Source organism: Cheilinus undulatus, linkage group 7 (assembly GCF_018320785.1).
Source record: "Cheilinus undulatus linkage group 7, ASM1832078v1, whole genome shotgun sequence".
Lineage (NCBI taxonomy): Eukaryota > Metazoa > Chordata > Actinopteri > Labriformes > Labridae > Cheilinus > Cheilinus undulatus.
Window position 1 is genome coordinate 50894346 of NC_054871.1, and position 13999 is coordinate 50908344.

A 13999-nucleotide genomic window follows, 5' to 3' on the forward strand; every position below is an offset into this window, starting at 1 on the left:
ATTGGAACATTTTAGCCGTTAACACAAGACTTCATCCTATTTACCCTCTTTTCTTAGGATAACAGAGCTGGTTTACCCCAGATAATGAAGTAGTTCCTCCAGAAATAACCAAAACTTCTATTCTGTCGGGGGTAAACTGAAATAAAAATAAAATGTATGGATGCCTTTCTGCACTGGGCACTTTTCAGACATGTTAGTTTTGTCTGATCTCTTTGTTTAATCACATTTTGGTCCAGCTAAGGTCCGAGCTCCTTTTTTTGGAAAGCAATTTATCATGTGGAGGTGGTGATGGGTCCTGATACCTGACCAGTTGAAAACCACTGCTCCACAGGATTTTTACAAATCTAAACTGATTGAGAGATGTGGGAGATGGTGGATTGCTCCCTCCTGTGGGGAGTAGCTCTCTGCTTCTAGTGGAGGATCAAAAAATCCCCGTGATGCAGCATTTAAAGGCAGACATGTCCAGGAATGGAGATTGAAACCCTGATCTTGTAAAGACCTTATGTATTTAAAAAACAAAAACAGAAAGCAATATTGTTGTGGCTTATTCATACTATTAACAGACTCCAGCAGTGCTGGGAGTAACATGGTGTCATATCACAGTCTTCCTCTGCTACGGGACAATTTTCTCTTTATCTGCTTTGATCAGCACTGAAAGTCCCATTAATTCAGTAAGTTTTTATGCATTTAATTCTGTTTTTGTTTTGTTTTTTTGTCAATTGTCATCATCTTATTTACAGTTTAACTACAGTGATTTTACTTTTTGTTCAAGTTAACTAAAATGACCCTGTACATCCTAGACTTATAGCCACCTTTTTCCCCCAGGCACATATCTGTGACCCACTTCTGGACCCCGACCCACCAGTTAAGAACCAAAGTTCTAGGGCATGATGCTTGCATCTCGTTTTGTTGGTGCCATGTTTGCAGTTTGGTGAACATGACTGAGGATAACAAATAGAACAGATGTTTAACTGTGCCAAGATCTGATTAAAAAAGGCAAACTTTCAAATGATTTTAATGACTGTAATGGGATTAGTGGCTATATTTGTACTGAATCTAAAAAAAGTGGTATCAGGGCATCCTTAGATTATGTATCCCACCCAGCTGTGGAGCGCCCTTCCAGAAGGAGCTGGAAAATGTTGCTGGAGAGAGGGACACTCGTGTCTGATTACTCAGCCTGCTGCCACTGTGATCTGGCTGGAGAGAACGGTGAAAGATTTCAGCTTGTATAGCACTTTTACACCACTTCCACCAAAGTGGAATAAAAAAGGACAAAACTTTGACTTTTAAACTCAACAAACCAGGATTACAGTCTAACCCCGCTTTGTGGTACACCCGTGTTTTGTGAGTTCAGAGCGATCAACATCAAGGCTCAACCTGAAAGAATCTTAGGATCATTGCTGAAAAGGAAAACGTGGCTTAATGTAAACGACCTGAACACTGGTGGTGATGATGCTGAGATCTTCATCATGGATGTACAGACTCGGTGTGTGTGTGCTGGAAGCTGCATGTTAAAGAGTGTGTGTCAGATGTACATAAGAGAAAAATATGTTTGTTTAGGATGCATGTGAATGATTTTATTGTTTCTGATGCAGGACGAAGGAAAGAGACCAGGGTACGTGCCATTAAGAAGAAATACGTGTCTCTGAACATCTCTGGTTTATCCTGTTATGATGTGATATCAAGTGTCAGGTTCTAGGGCTGGGCAATGTGGACTAAAAATCATATCTCATTGTGTTTTTGCCAAATGGTGATACAAGACAAACTATATCAGGATATTTTATTCTGTAAAGCAGACATTCCCAAACTTAAAAACCCTGCAGCCACATTTGAAACCTGAAAATCATCTGAAAAACCCCTCCTACAACTGCAGCCAGAGACAAAGTATTTACCTGCAGAAACAGAATATTTCAGTGCAAGCACGGCTTTCAGAGATATAAACATCTCCCGGAAAGATTTTGTGGTGTTTTTTTCTTATATTCATCTCTGTAAACGTACTCTGTAGCCCCGAAAACTCTAGCTCTAATGCCTCCAAAATCACTGATAAATTCCTAAAATTAGAAAAATGTTTTAACAAAGTGACACCAATTCATCCAACACCAGTTAAACCATTACACCGGTTTCACATGTCAGACTAAAAAGGATTTTAAAAAAGGTGAAATTAGTTAAAACTTCTGGCTGTTTTGTGACTTCAGAGACATGAAAATGTTTTATCAGGTATTTTAGCTTAGTAGAAAAAAATGTTTTTTAGTCATGAACCTCTCGTGGCCCAGCAGGGGGCGCCAAAGAAATGAGACATGGTCAGCACAATGCCAGAATCACAAACTTTCATATAATTCTAGTAAAACCCAAATCACACTGGAACATTTTTCATATCACAGCAACAAAAATAAACACTGTAACTTTTTGTTGTCAGGTATCAGCTAGAACTACCATTTGAAGTTTTATGCCTTCATGAGGAAAAAATCTGTGTTGCACAATTGCAAAAAATTTTACAAATAAAGGGTGTGCATGAGGCTCAATGACCTTGACTTTTGACCTCCAAGGTCCAATCAGTTCATCCTCGAGTCAGAGCGAACACTTGGGGAAAATATTTTTGACGACGGATCAAAATGCAGGCAAAAATTACAAGCTCCGACACATTGTTGTAAGGGTAGAAACATTGGGAACATTTCCATATACATAAAGTTCATAAAAATGATCTATACTCTGAAACACCTTGTGTGTCAAAACAATTAAATTATCATTTAATGACGCAGATGCTTTATGATTTTGAGTCACATTTTAACCAAAAGAGAGAAGGTTCTTTCAAATAGCAAAAATACTTTAACAATATTTGGAGAAGTGAGAACTGAGGAGAAACCCTCTCAGCTTATCCTCGCTGGGTCTCATTAGCTTTAGATCTGCTTAGAAAGCTGCCATTCCCTAACCTTGCAAAGCAGATGGATACGCCCATTTCTGTTTCCTACTCTTAAATCCATCTTGCAAAGCTTCCATCTGAACCGTTTGGGCCCGGTTAGAAAGTGACGGGACCAATTAGCAAAGAGGGGCAGTACTTTTGGGCGCAGCAGAGTCTTGATGTAAGCAAGCAGCAGCAAGAGGCCGGTGCAATTATGGCGGAAGAGATTAGCATGGATGCTGCTAAAGTGCCAGTTTTATCAGAACTTGACATTTCTTTGTTAAAAGAAGAACAAAGAACAGCAGTGAGTTGTTTTCTTTTCAAAAACGACAAAAGTTGAGTACTTACATGTCTACAGTCGCCATGGTTCACGTAATGCAGTTCTCTATGGAGTTTACTCGTAGGTAGGGGCGCACCTCAGTAGCGGCTACGTCACGTGTTTTGTTGCTCTGATTGACCAGTGAAGATGTGACAGACACAATGTTCATCCAATCACCCTCCGAGTGTTTTTTTCAAAGGCTCTGCCCTTTCCCAAACATCTGGGAGGTTTCTGGCATGTCAGGTTAGCGATTTCCTTTGCTCCTCCCCAGAACCATTCAAATTTAAAAATGTTGTCGACAGATTGGTGGCATTTTAGACGATCCAAAGGAGTCCACCTGCAACTTTCAGTAACCAAAATCAGTAACGGTTTTCTTGGAAAACAGTCACTAACTTTGTTGCACATTAAAATTCCGCTATTTTGCATTTGAAACATTTCATGTTTCATTTTGTATTTTTTCTTTTTTTACTGCTTTTAAGGGTGGTGGATATCTTGTTTGGATACAGATGTGCTTTTATTTTGAAAGGTAAAGCAAAAATTACTTGGACCTGTTCTCCATCACTGTTGCTGCAGGGAGGAATTGGCATGGATTAACCAGAGAGAAGGACCATTTTAAAAAAGCATATAATTAACTGTAATAAAAACAATTAATGCTGACAGCCCTACTATTAATATAAATGCTTCTTAAGTAAAAGAAAAAAATTTCACTAAGTTAATGTTGATAATGAAAAAAATGACAAAGCCAAATAGTTAAACAGTATAAACAAAAATGTCCGGCCCTCTGTCTTTGAAATAAACCCAATCTTAAATCTCCAATTGTTGCCCAGCCCTAGGGTGGGACGCCCGCTGTCATCGTGTGCGGCTGTCCGTCAGGCTGACGTCAGACCAGGAGGATTTCATGAACGCGCCTTAGCGTGCACAGCTAACATGTATGTAACAGGAAACACGGCTCACACGGCCGTGTTTGATACAATGGATGATGAAGAGGAGCCCCTCCTTTAAGGACGATGATGATGAAGGCCAGTTACTTTGGGTGTGTGTGAGTTTCACTGTATGCTGTGTGTCCTGAAATAAAGAATGTACATTCCCATAAAGACGAGACGTGTCAGAACTTTTTATTACAAACATCACACTAAGGTGAAAACAAAAATAAAAACCACCCTATCTTTATAAAATCATCTGTTTGACCAATAAAACTTCCTTATCACTGATTTCACTCCCCAGTATATCGTGGCGGTCTCTTCTCGATGAATGCAGCCATCCCCTCCTGTCTGTCCCGCGTCGGTATCACCTACAGACAGAAAATAATCTGACTACAAATGATCACATCAGACTAACGATCAGCTGTTCTGGCATTTTCAGGGGTGCCTTAGAAAGGCTTTAAATTTAGCCTGGAATTATCATGAATATGCAGATCATGAGGTGGATCTGTCTCTAGTTTTCTAATCTAATTCTAATACTTTTATTTGTGACAAAACATGGTTTATACCAGGGGTTCCCAAACTTGTCAGCCAGTGACCCCCTAAAAAAACGGCGTCAGAGATCAGGACCCCCACCTTCCCTTGAGGGGGATAAAGGGCATGATGTTGCACAAAACATCATGTATGAAACTTACATTTTAAGTTCTTTTTTAAACTTTTACTTGATAATAAAGATTTATTTTAAATTATACCATCAACCTGACAGGGACTACAGATGGAATTAGCCTATGGCTACAATCTGGCACATTTACATGTCCATGTTCATTAATGTGCACTGTCCCATGTTACAAATACATAAATAAAATTAAACTCCTTCTAACAACATTTTTTACAATAATTTTTAAAATGTATGATTTTAAGTTGTATTAAATTTCTCTTCGTTTTTTAAAAAGCATTCAACGACCCCCCGTTCACTGTCTCGCGACCCCCCCTGGGGGTCCCAACCCCCACTTTGGGAACCACTGATTTACACAACCCCAAGCTGAAAATTCGACTACAGGATAAATATGTTAACGTTCTGCAGTCTCACCTGAGCGTAGCACATCCTCTCGATGGCCATGGCTGAGCTCATGTTTACCTGCGTGACACGCACACACACACACACACACACGGTCACATGATTGACAGACAAAAATCAGACGTGCAGGTGAGTGAGGACGTACCTCTATCCCTCTGTTCATCGCCTCTTTGGCGAGTCGCACCGCCAGCGGGGCCTAAAGGGACACCACAGGCATGAAACATCAGCAGAGAGCGTTGGTTTTATAAATACTGAATATACAGATGATATAAGTGGATATAATGTTTGGTCTGATAAAACAGAGGTTTTATGTTCAGGTGCTTTTTGATAATCTTGATCATCAAATAACAGAGATTGTGTCATTTTAAGGAAAATGTGCTATCTTAAAGTATTATGAACTTCCACAATCCTCGAGTGTTGTGTGCGACGCATAGAAAGGTTGTGTGTTTTGTTGGTGTGTTTCTTCACTCGACTGGATCTTGGGCCCCGACACAGCTTCATCTGAACTGGAGCGAAAGAAACACGGAAAGACAGAGGCCCGCGGTGTGTGTGAGTGTGTGTGTGTGTGTGTGTGTGTGAGACCTGGGGCAGGATCTCTCTGGCCAGGCTCAGAGCTTCTCTGTAGGCGGCGTCTCCTGTCTCATTCTGATCCACTGATCTGTTTACGAGACCCATCTGAAGGGCTGAGAGCCCCCCCACACAACGCCCTGAGAGAGGGAGAGGGTAAGAGTTTAGCTTTGTGTTTACAACTACAACCCCAATTCCAAAAAAGTTGGGGCGCTGTTTAAAATCAAATAAAAACAGAAGTCAATGATTGTCACTTCTCTCTCCATCTTTACTTCTGAGAGACTGCTTCTCTAAAATGCTCCTTTTATACCCAGTCGTGTTCCTGACCTGTTGACAATGTGTCTGATTGGTTGCAAAAAGCTCCTCCAGCTGTTTTTCATTAGTACCACTTACTTTTCCAGCCTTTTGTTGCCTTGTCCCTACTTTTTTAAGACATGTTCCTGCAATTGAATTGAAAATTAGTTAATATTTTTCATGAAAGGGTAAAACGTCTCAGTTTCAACATCTGATATGTTGTTAATGTTCTATTGTGAATCAAATATGGGTAATGAGACATGACCATCACTGACTTCTGTTTTTATTCACATTTTATACAGCGTCCCAACTTTTTTGGAATTGGTTTGTATTAGTACCACCCTACACATCTGCAAGGTATTTAGTTGAGGTAGTATTAGTATGAATAGTAGAAATGTGATGAGTGAGGGCTGACCTTGAGGACCAGTTTACCTTGACCTATGACCTCTCAGGCCCCACCCCTGTAGAATCATCTACCAATCACAGTCCAGGACGCAGACACCCTCTACCTCTAAGGGCCCGTTCGAAAAGTCCAAAAAGTTACCTCCTAAGTCCTTTCCTATTCACTTTTCCTTAACCCCGACAAAAAACGTCACAGGGTTAAGGAAAGGTGGGAGTAAGAGGATAGGAAAGGAGAACTGTGGTGATTAAGGAATCCGACTGCACTTTCCCTAGGCGGATGTTACGGACGTGACGTGTGTTTTTTGTGTAAAAACTACAATCTAACATTGATGGACTACAAAATTCGCATCCACCACTCGGTGCATTCTCTGTGTTGTTATGTGCTGCAAATGAAATGCTAAAACACCAGAGAAATCTGAGCTCATTAAGATTTTTTGCCAAAGTCTCTTCAGTAAGCGGAACTATGACTGTAAACATCCACAACAGCAGAAACCTTTCTCTTAATCTAAACTGTCTGCTACGTCAATACAACGAGACGAATAATGTTCAAGTCCTTTTATTTCACAACAAATTGTTTTGCTTTATTCCCCACCTATCCATTTTTTCTTTAATTTTCTCGTCTCTGTTAATTTTATTGGTCTGCTCTGGTTCTGTCTTTCTTTCAGCTCGTTATGTGAAAAGCCTATAAACCGCGTCTTCCCTGCGTAATTATGATGATAGATATAATATTCACAATATAGCAACATGCTGACTTCATCACTTTAATTGGTTGTGATTTACAAACGTTTATCACATTAACTCTAATATTTCAAAATAGCAAAAAAAAAAACAGTTTAAAATACTGACTGATTGGTTTACTGTTTGAATAAAAAGGTAATGAGAAGAAATAAAATCGAGATCATAAGTTGAATGATAAAGTTGTCATGTCTGTAATATTCCTCTGTTCATCTCTACTCCCTTCCGTTTATCACGTGGATAATAAGTTTGACCCTGAATTTTACAGTTTAAATCGGGGTTAGTAAAGTTACAGTCAAGTAATTCACTTGTTCTGATGAGCAGTCAACAGGTGTGTCACTTTAAATGAAGTTTACGCAAAGCATTGTGGGTCGTCTTTTCATCTCTCCTTTGGTAAAGGATGGTCCAGTGTTTCCTAGGCTAAAGGAGATAATAAAGGAAGTTATGAAGCTCTTTTCCTTTTCAGTTGGAGAATTCGAATGGCCTTTATCATGGCAGACACTAAAATGCTTCCGGGTCGTTTCACTCAGTGAGGAACCTTCCTAAGCAAAATGGACAATTCGACCAGACCCTAGGAGTTGGTTCAAACTTTCCTTTTCTTTAAAGCTGATAGTTTGGACTGGCTCAGGCTAGGTTCTAATAAAATCTTCCTCTGCTTTTTCAGATTATGGACCACAAGAACTTGTTAAGGCAAGGTATGAAAAAAATTACCACTAGAAGTTGTGAAGATCCTGGAAAATTCCATTAAAAGTATTGAGAGATTCCCAAAAAAAGTAAAAGAAATCCCCTAAATTCCTAACAATTTCTAGGGCCATTTACCATTTACCAAAAAGGTCTGTGAAAAATTCAAAAATCCCTTGAAAATACTCCAAATATCCTCAAATAGCCACCAAAAATTATAGTATTTTTTCCAGAAAATGCCTTAAGATTAAAAAAAAAAAAATCCAGAAAAATTCCAGAAAACTGTTAGGCAAATTCCCCAAATTTCTTACCAAAAAAATCACAAATTCCTCCAAAATCCCATGGGAAATTATGGAAAATTTCCAAACACACTCTCCAAATTTTGTGAAAATTCCAGACAAAATTAGAAAAATTCTCCAAATTCTCACTAGAAGTTGTGCATATCCTGGAAAAGTCTCTTTAAAATTATGCGTGATAACCAAAAAATGTCTTTCCTTAAGACATTGCCAAAAAAATTCTGTGCATATAAAATCAATTTAAAAAAAATACTCCAAATGTCCTCAAATATTTCCCCATGTATTTTTTATAAATCTTTCTCTAACAGCCCAAGGATTTACATTTTTACTAAAAAGAATACTGGAAAGTTTTTAAAAAATCCTCCATAATTCCTACTCCAGCTCACAAAAAATACAAATAAATTCCATCGAAAATTATGGAAATTGTCAAACACACCAAAATCCACCCCTAAAATACAAACACATTTCTTAAAAATTCCCTGACAATTCGAGAGGCATCTGGCTGCAGCCCTCGGGCAAACCTCTACGCTGGGGCGTTCGGCTGGAGACCTCTCCGCTGGGGCGAAACCTCTTTGCTGGGGCGTGACGTACATTGCCCAAGCCATGGACCTCTACGCTGGGGCTTGACGTACATTACCTGCAACGAAATTTCAGCTCTATCCGCTTGCCGACAGGCTGACCCTAAATCTAACCAGTCGGATTTAAACGCCTAAAGCGAACCAGTCGGGGGTTTAATAGCGTCGGCGTCTGCTACTGCACTGTACAGCGTAGACCCATAGGGTCGGTGTCTGCACGCCCCAGCGTAGACCACTATGCTGGGGCTTTGCCCCAGCGTACGGGGCTATGCTAATGTGTCGTAAGCACAGCGGTGTAGTCATGCTAACAACAGCTAGGTCATGCTAACAACAGCTAATGTGCTGCACGCCCCAGTGTAGGCTCGGGCAATGTATGTCACACCCCAGCGAAGAGGTTTCGCCCCACCGCAGAGGTCTCCAGCCGAACGCCCCAGCGTAGAGGTTTGCCCGAGGGCTGCAGCCAGACCCTCTTGGACAATTCAGAAAAATTTCAAAGGATTTCAAATTCCAATCAAATTTAAAAAATTAATTAATTAATAATTTTAGACAAATAAACACATTTTTAAAAACCTCAATTCAAAGTCTCCACAATATACAAACATATTCTTAAAAGTTTTCAAGAAAATTCCTGAAATATCAAGGCAAATTCTCCAGACATTTAAGGCAAATTACTTAAATTTTTTTGGAAAGTCTTTAAATTCTCTCTAAAATATATAAAGCAGACTCTAAATTTAAAATGTAAAGATGTCCTCACATTTGAACGCAGGGTCTCAGAAGGTCAAAATAATGATAGAAAAATGAGGTGAGAGAGTGCAGACACGTCTCTTTACGGAGGATTCACCATGGGCCTGTTCCTCTATGCTGATTGGTAGCAGTGCTTCTGTGGTCCTTCTATATATTTTTTTCCCTAATTCTGAATGCCTTCTATCGTCTATTGTCTCCATTCTGTCTCTTTACTGTCTCTGTCCTGATTCTGTTGTTTCTGCTGATGTTTGTGTGAATCTACCTGTGAAGATGAGCTCTTTCGCCACAGTGATGCCTATCGTCCTGGGTAGACGCTGGCTGCCCCCTGTGGAACAAACCAGGTGAAAGTTAATGACCCCCCACCTCTCCATCACTCTGGACTCTGCGGATGTGTGTAGGTGTGAGTGTTTGACCTGCTGGTCTCACCTGCGCCCGGCAGCAGCCCCCGACTGGTCTCGATCAGACCCATCTGAGCCGACGCCGCTGAGACAGAAACAGAGAGGACGATGAAGGTCGTTTCACTGATGGATGCTGCTGTCACACAAACACCTAGATCATCGCAGCTCAGCCAATCACAGAGCTGCAGACACTGATGTAACCAATCAGAGGAGAGCTTGGGGTCCATGAACAGCTGGGCAGATGTGTGAGTGTGGTTATTAATGAAGCACACACTCAGAAACACACAGATCCATGGGGGCTTTACTTGAAATTCAAGATTTGATTGTCATGATTCTCTATATTATGGGCGACTAGAGAGTATGGCACAGCTGGAGCTCCAAATAATCACAAAATCAGACATGCATTCATGCAGGACTGTGCTCCCCTGCTGGCTCCTTCAGTCGCAGAAGAGTGCAGACATATTTTTTTAGAATGGTGCAGAGCAGCCAATCACAGACAGGTTTAATTTGTGACCAGTCTCAATGCAAATCTTTGGTCTTAACTGGGATCCACAAAACATGCACCACATAATACAGCACTTATCAAGCGTTCATGAAACGGTTTTATCAGGACTTTTCAGCTGCTCACCTGCAGTGCGAAGGTCACAGGCCAGTGCCAGCTCCAGCCCCCCTCCCACTGCAACGCCATCCACCGCCGCAATAGTTGGCATGGGCAGCAGCGCTGCAGGGAGAGGAGGGACACAGCAGAGAGACGAGGGTTCATATAACGCTCAAACACTCAGTAACAGGGCTGCAGCATCTGTGTCTGACCTATCTGAGTCATGAGCGATCTGAGGCCGTGAACAAACAGATCAGACTCAGCGTGATCCATCTGAGCGCGCTCCTTCAGGTCTGCTCCTGTTAAAACACGCACACACACACACACACACACAGTCAGTTTGTGTGTGCTTCACACACACCATCACAACAATGTCGACCTCCCTCACCTGCACAGAAAACACCTGGAACAGAGCTCCTGAAGACGACCACACGAGCTGCTGAGTCAGAGGACAGCAAGGACACCAGCGCCCTCATCTGCACACAGACAGGCCGTCAGCGTGGGCGTTAGTGTGTGTGTGTGTGCATGTATGAGAGTGTGTATTACCTGTGACACAAACACGTGGCCCAGAGCGTTTCTGGCTTTGTGACGACACATCAGAACCTCCACGATCCCTGAAAGAGACGAGTGGTTCCTCATCAGTCAGATGTATAGGCTGTTCATCATCCTCTCTAGGAAATGTAAAGGTTTTTTTTTTTGTTGGGGGGGGCATGTTGCCTTTATTCTGATGGGACAGCTGAAGAGAGGGAGGAAATATGGGGAGAAAGAGTGAGCATGCATCAAACAGCGCCAAGACCAGGGGTCATCAGGTACATTTGCACAAGGGCCAGATTTAGTCTCAGCAAAACCTCTGGGGCCGAACTTTCAAATAAACAAAAATAAGATAAATATTTTGGTCTGACTAACATATTATTGTGCAGTAGGCCACAAGAAGACAGGCCTGCCCACATAGCACCAGTATTAACTCATTTTTTACACTTTTAACCCCTTTTTGATACTTTTCTTTAACCAATTTTTTTACATTCTTTAACGCCTTTTGAACTACTTCTCCTGCATGTTTTATCCCCTTTGTGCTACTCTTTTATCCATTTTTGCCACTTTTACCCCATTTTTGATACTTCTTTCCCCCTTTTACCTTTATTTTTGCAACATTTCAACCTCTTTTCACTACTTTTCCTGTCAATTTTTTGTCCCTTTGTGCCACTCTACAACCCATTTTGCCACTTATCACCCCTTTTCACTACTTTATCTGTCCATTTTTGCAACATTTCTACCAACTTTAAACCTATTTAAATTTTTTTTACTAATTATGGCTGGCAAGTAAATTTCTCTTAAGAAAGATCAAATGTTAAGTCATTCTTAAACTATTTCAATATTAATCAATTTTGGGGTGGATTTAACAAGCCCACAACATCTTCGTTTCCTTCTTCCTTCTTCACGCTTCTCCATCTGGCAATCTGATGGACGAGTCTGGGTTTGGCGGTTGTTTTTCAGGAGCTTGGCTTGGCCCCTTAGTTCCAGTGAAAGGAACTCTGAATGCTTCAGCATACCAAGAGGTTTTGGACAATTCCATGCTCCCAACTTTGTGGGAACAGTTTGGGGATGGCCCCTTCCTGTTCCAACATGACTGTGCACCAGTGCACAAAGCAAGGTCCATAAAGACATGGATGAGAGAGTTTGGTGTGGATCAACTTGACTGGCCTGCACAGAGTCCTGACCTCAACCCGAAAGAACACCTTTGGGATGAATTAGAGCGGAGACTGAGAGCCAGGCCTTCTCGTCCAACAACAGTGTGTGACCTCACAAATGCGTTTCAGGAAGAATGGTGAAAAATTCCCATAAACACACTCCTAAACCTTGCGGAAAGCCTTCCCAGAAGAGTAGAAGCTGTTATAGCTGCAAAGAGTGGACCGGCGTCACATTAAATCCTATGGATTAAGAATGGGATGTCACATAAGTTCATATGCGAGTCAAAGCAGGTGAGCGAATACTTTTGGCAATATAGTGTATATCTCATCTGGCCAAGGAAAGCCTCAGCATCTCCCAGGAAGACCTGGAAAATGGGTCTGGGGCTGTTGACCCTGGATAAGCAGAAGAAGATGGACAGATGGATAATTACGATAATCATTGATGATCATCATGATAAAGAAAACAACAGTAAACGTGCAGAACTGTTTCTCTTGTAGCAACAGATTAATTGCATGGTAACTTCAGAAATAAATCATCATCCATAGAAACGATGTGTCATCTCCTTCTACCACAGCAGTGTGAACTGGCAGGTGTCGCTGAGTGGCCCGTTGCAAGTAGAAGCAAGTTTCAGCTTGTCTCATTGCAAATCTTTGGTCTGAACTGAGCTTTCGACATCAACTACACCGTTTTCTTCCTGATTATTAGAATTCCTGAGCCAGGAAAGAGTTTGCAACAACGCAAAGTACATTCAGAGACGAGTAAAGGAAATTAAAGGTGGCTTGGCCTGGTGAAATGTTCCCAAACAATGGTGGCTTTCAAACTGTATGAACATTGATGGTGAAAAATCTCCAGAAAATACACAAAATTTATTTTAGTATCACAGCAAAACATAGTGAAATAAAATACATGGGGATATGTGTGTTTTTGCCTAGCTAGAACTTTCTAGACCCAAAGAAAACAGCTCTGCGACCCTCTTTAGGATCCCAAACCACCAGTTGAAAACTAGTTATTATATTGTGAGTCTGAGCAGCCTGTGTCCCAGTTTAACCCTTCACTTTTGTCTAAACTCAGTTCTTCTTCAGTAAGCAAACTAAAGTTCGTGTGTGTGTTCATGTGTGTGTGTTGTTACCTTGGTCCTCCCCCTCTAACCTCCTCAGATCCACTTCCGGCGGACTTCCAGCCTCCGTGTGCTCCCCGCGGCTCTGATCGAGGCTGTTCCCCGTCAGAGAGCAACCCCCTCCTGGATGAAGTGTCGCTGCCCCCCGGTGGCTCAGAGCGGAAGTTTGACCGCGTGTTCCCCGCAGAGAGTGAGCCATCCTCGGCCTGAAGGAGACGTAGAGCCCCGGCAGTCTGCGGAGAAGAGCTGACATGGTGACAGACTGTTGCTTTAGTGTTTGTTCACTGTCTGTTTGTGGGCGCAACCCGGAAGTCTGCAGGAAGTAGGAACGGATATCATCCAATCAGAGAAGAGCTCGGAGCTGAACTTTGGACCAAACTGGTTTATATTAAAAAAGACTCCGGATCAAACAGGACTACACTGCTGTAACCTGTTAGTGCTGTAATCATGAAGTGACATTTCAAACACGCAGATTCAGATTCACTTTGGACCTTGGTCACCTTGGTGTGAGTCTCTTTAAAGGTTTTTGGTTCTGTTAATTCTGTAATTAGTAACTTTAAATCATCAGGGTCTGTAAATAAAACACTGTAAATACTGTAGTATAGTATAACCTGTTAATAAGGGCAACAATGTGAATGGTAAATATTTAGGAAAGTACTGTCAGACCTCAAGGCTGGTCCATGATGT

The 13999-nt window shown here is 41.5% G+C and overlaps 1 protein-coding gene across 1 annotated transcript; it reads right to left on the reverse strand.

The window, feature by feature from the left end:
- Nucleotides 1-4316: 4316 nt before the first annotated feature.
- Nucleotides 4317-13681, reverse strand: echdc2 (enoyl CoA hydratase domain containing 2). Its single transcript, XM_041790638.1, has 11 exons — nucleotides 13325-13681; nucleotides 11053-11120; nucleotides 10895-10982; nucleotides 10719-10805; nucleotides 10537-10629; nucleotides 9937-9993; nucleotides 9773-9835; nucleotides 5799-5923; nucleotides 5362-5412; nucleotides 5229-5276; nucleotides 4317-4509 (listed from the first exon to the last, which is right to left on the reverse strand). Exons 1-11 carry the CDS (start codon nucleotides 13563-13565, stop codon nucleotides 4432-4434), a joined length of 999 nt encoding a protein of 332 aa, XP_041646572.1. The 5' UTR covers nucleotides 13566-13681; the 3' UTR covers nucleotides 4317-4431.
- Nucleotides 13682-13999: the final 318 nt, after the last annotated feature.

Bases quoted from the DNA above. Each gene is read 5' to 3' on its own strand.
- echdc2 (XM_041790638.1), bottom strand. From the start codon at position 13,565: ATGTCAGCTCTTCTCCGCAGACTGCCGGGGCTCTACGTCTCCTTCAGG. The intron at 11,121-13,324 runs GTAACAACACAC...CGTCTCTTTCAG, and splicing joins GTTAGAGGGGGAGGACCAAG to GGATCGTGGAGGTTCTGATG. The intron at 5,277-5,361 runs GTACGTCCTCAC...CGTGTCACGCAG, and splicing joins CGATGAACAGAGGGATAGAG to GTAAACATGAGCTCAGCCAT.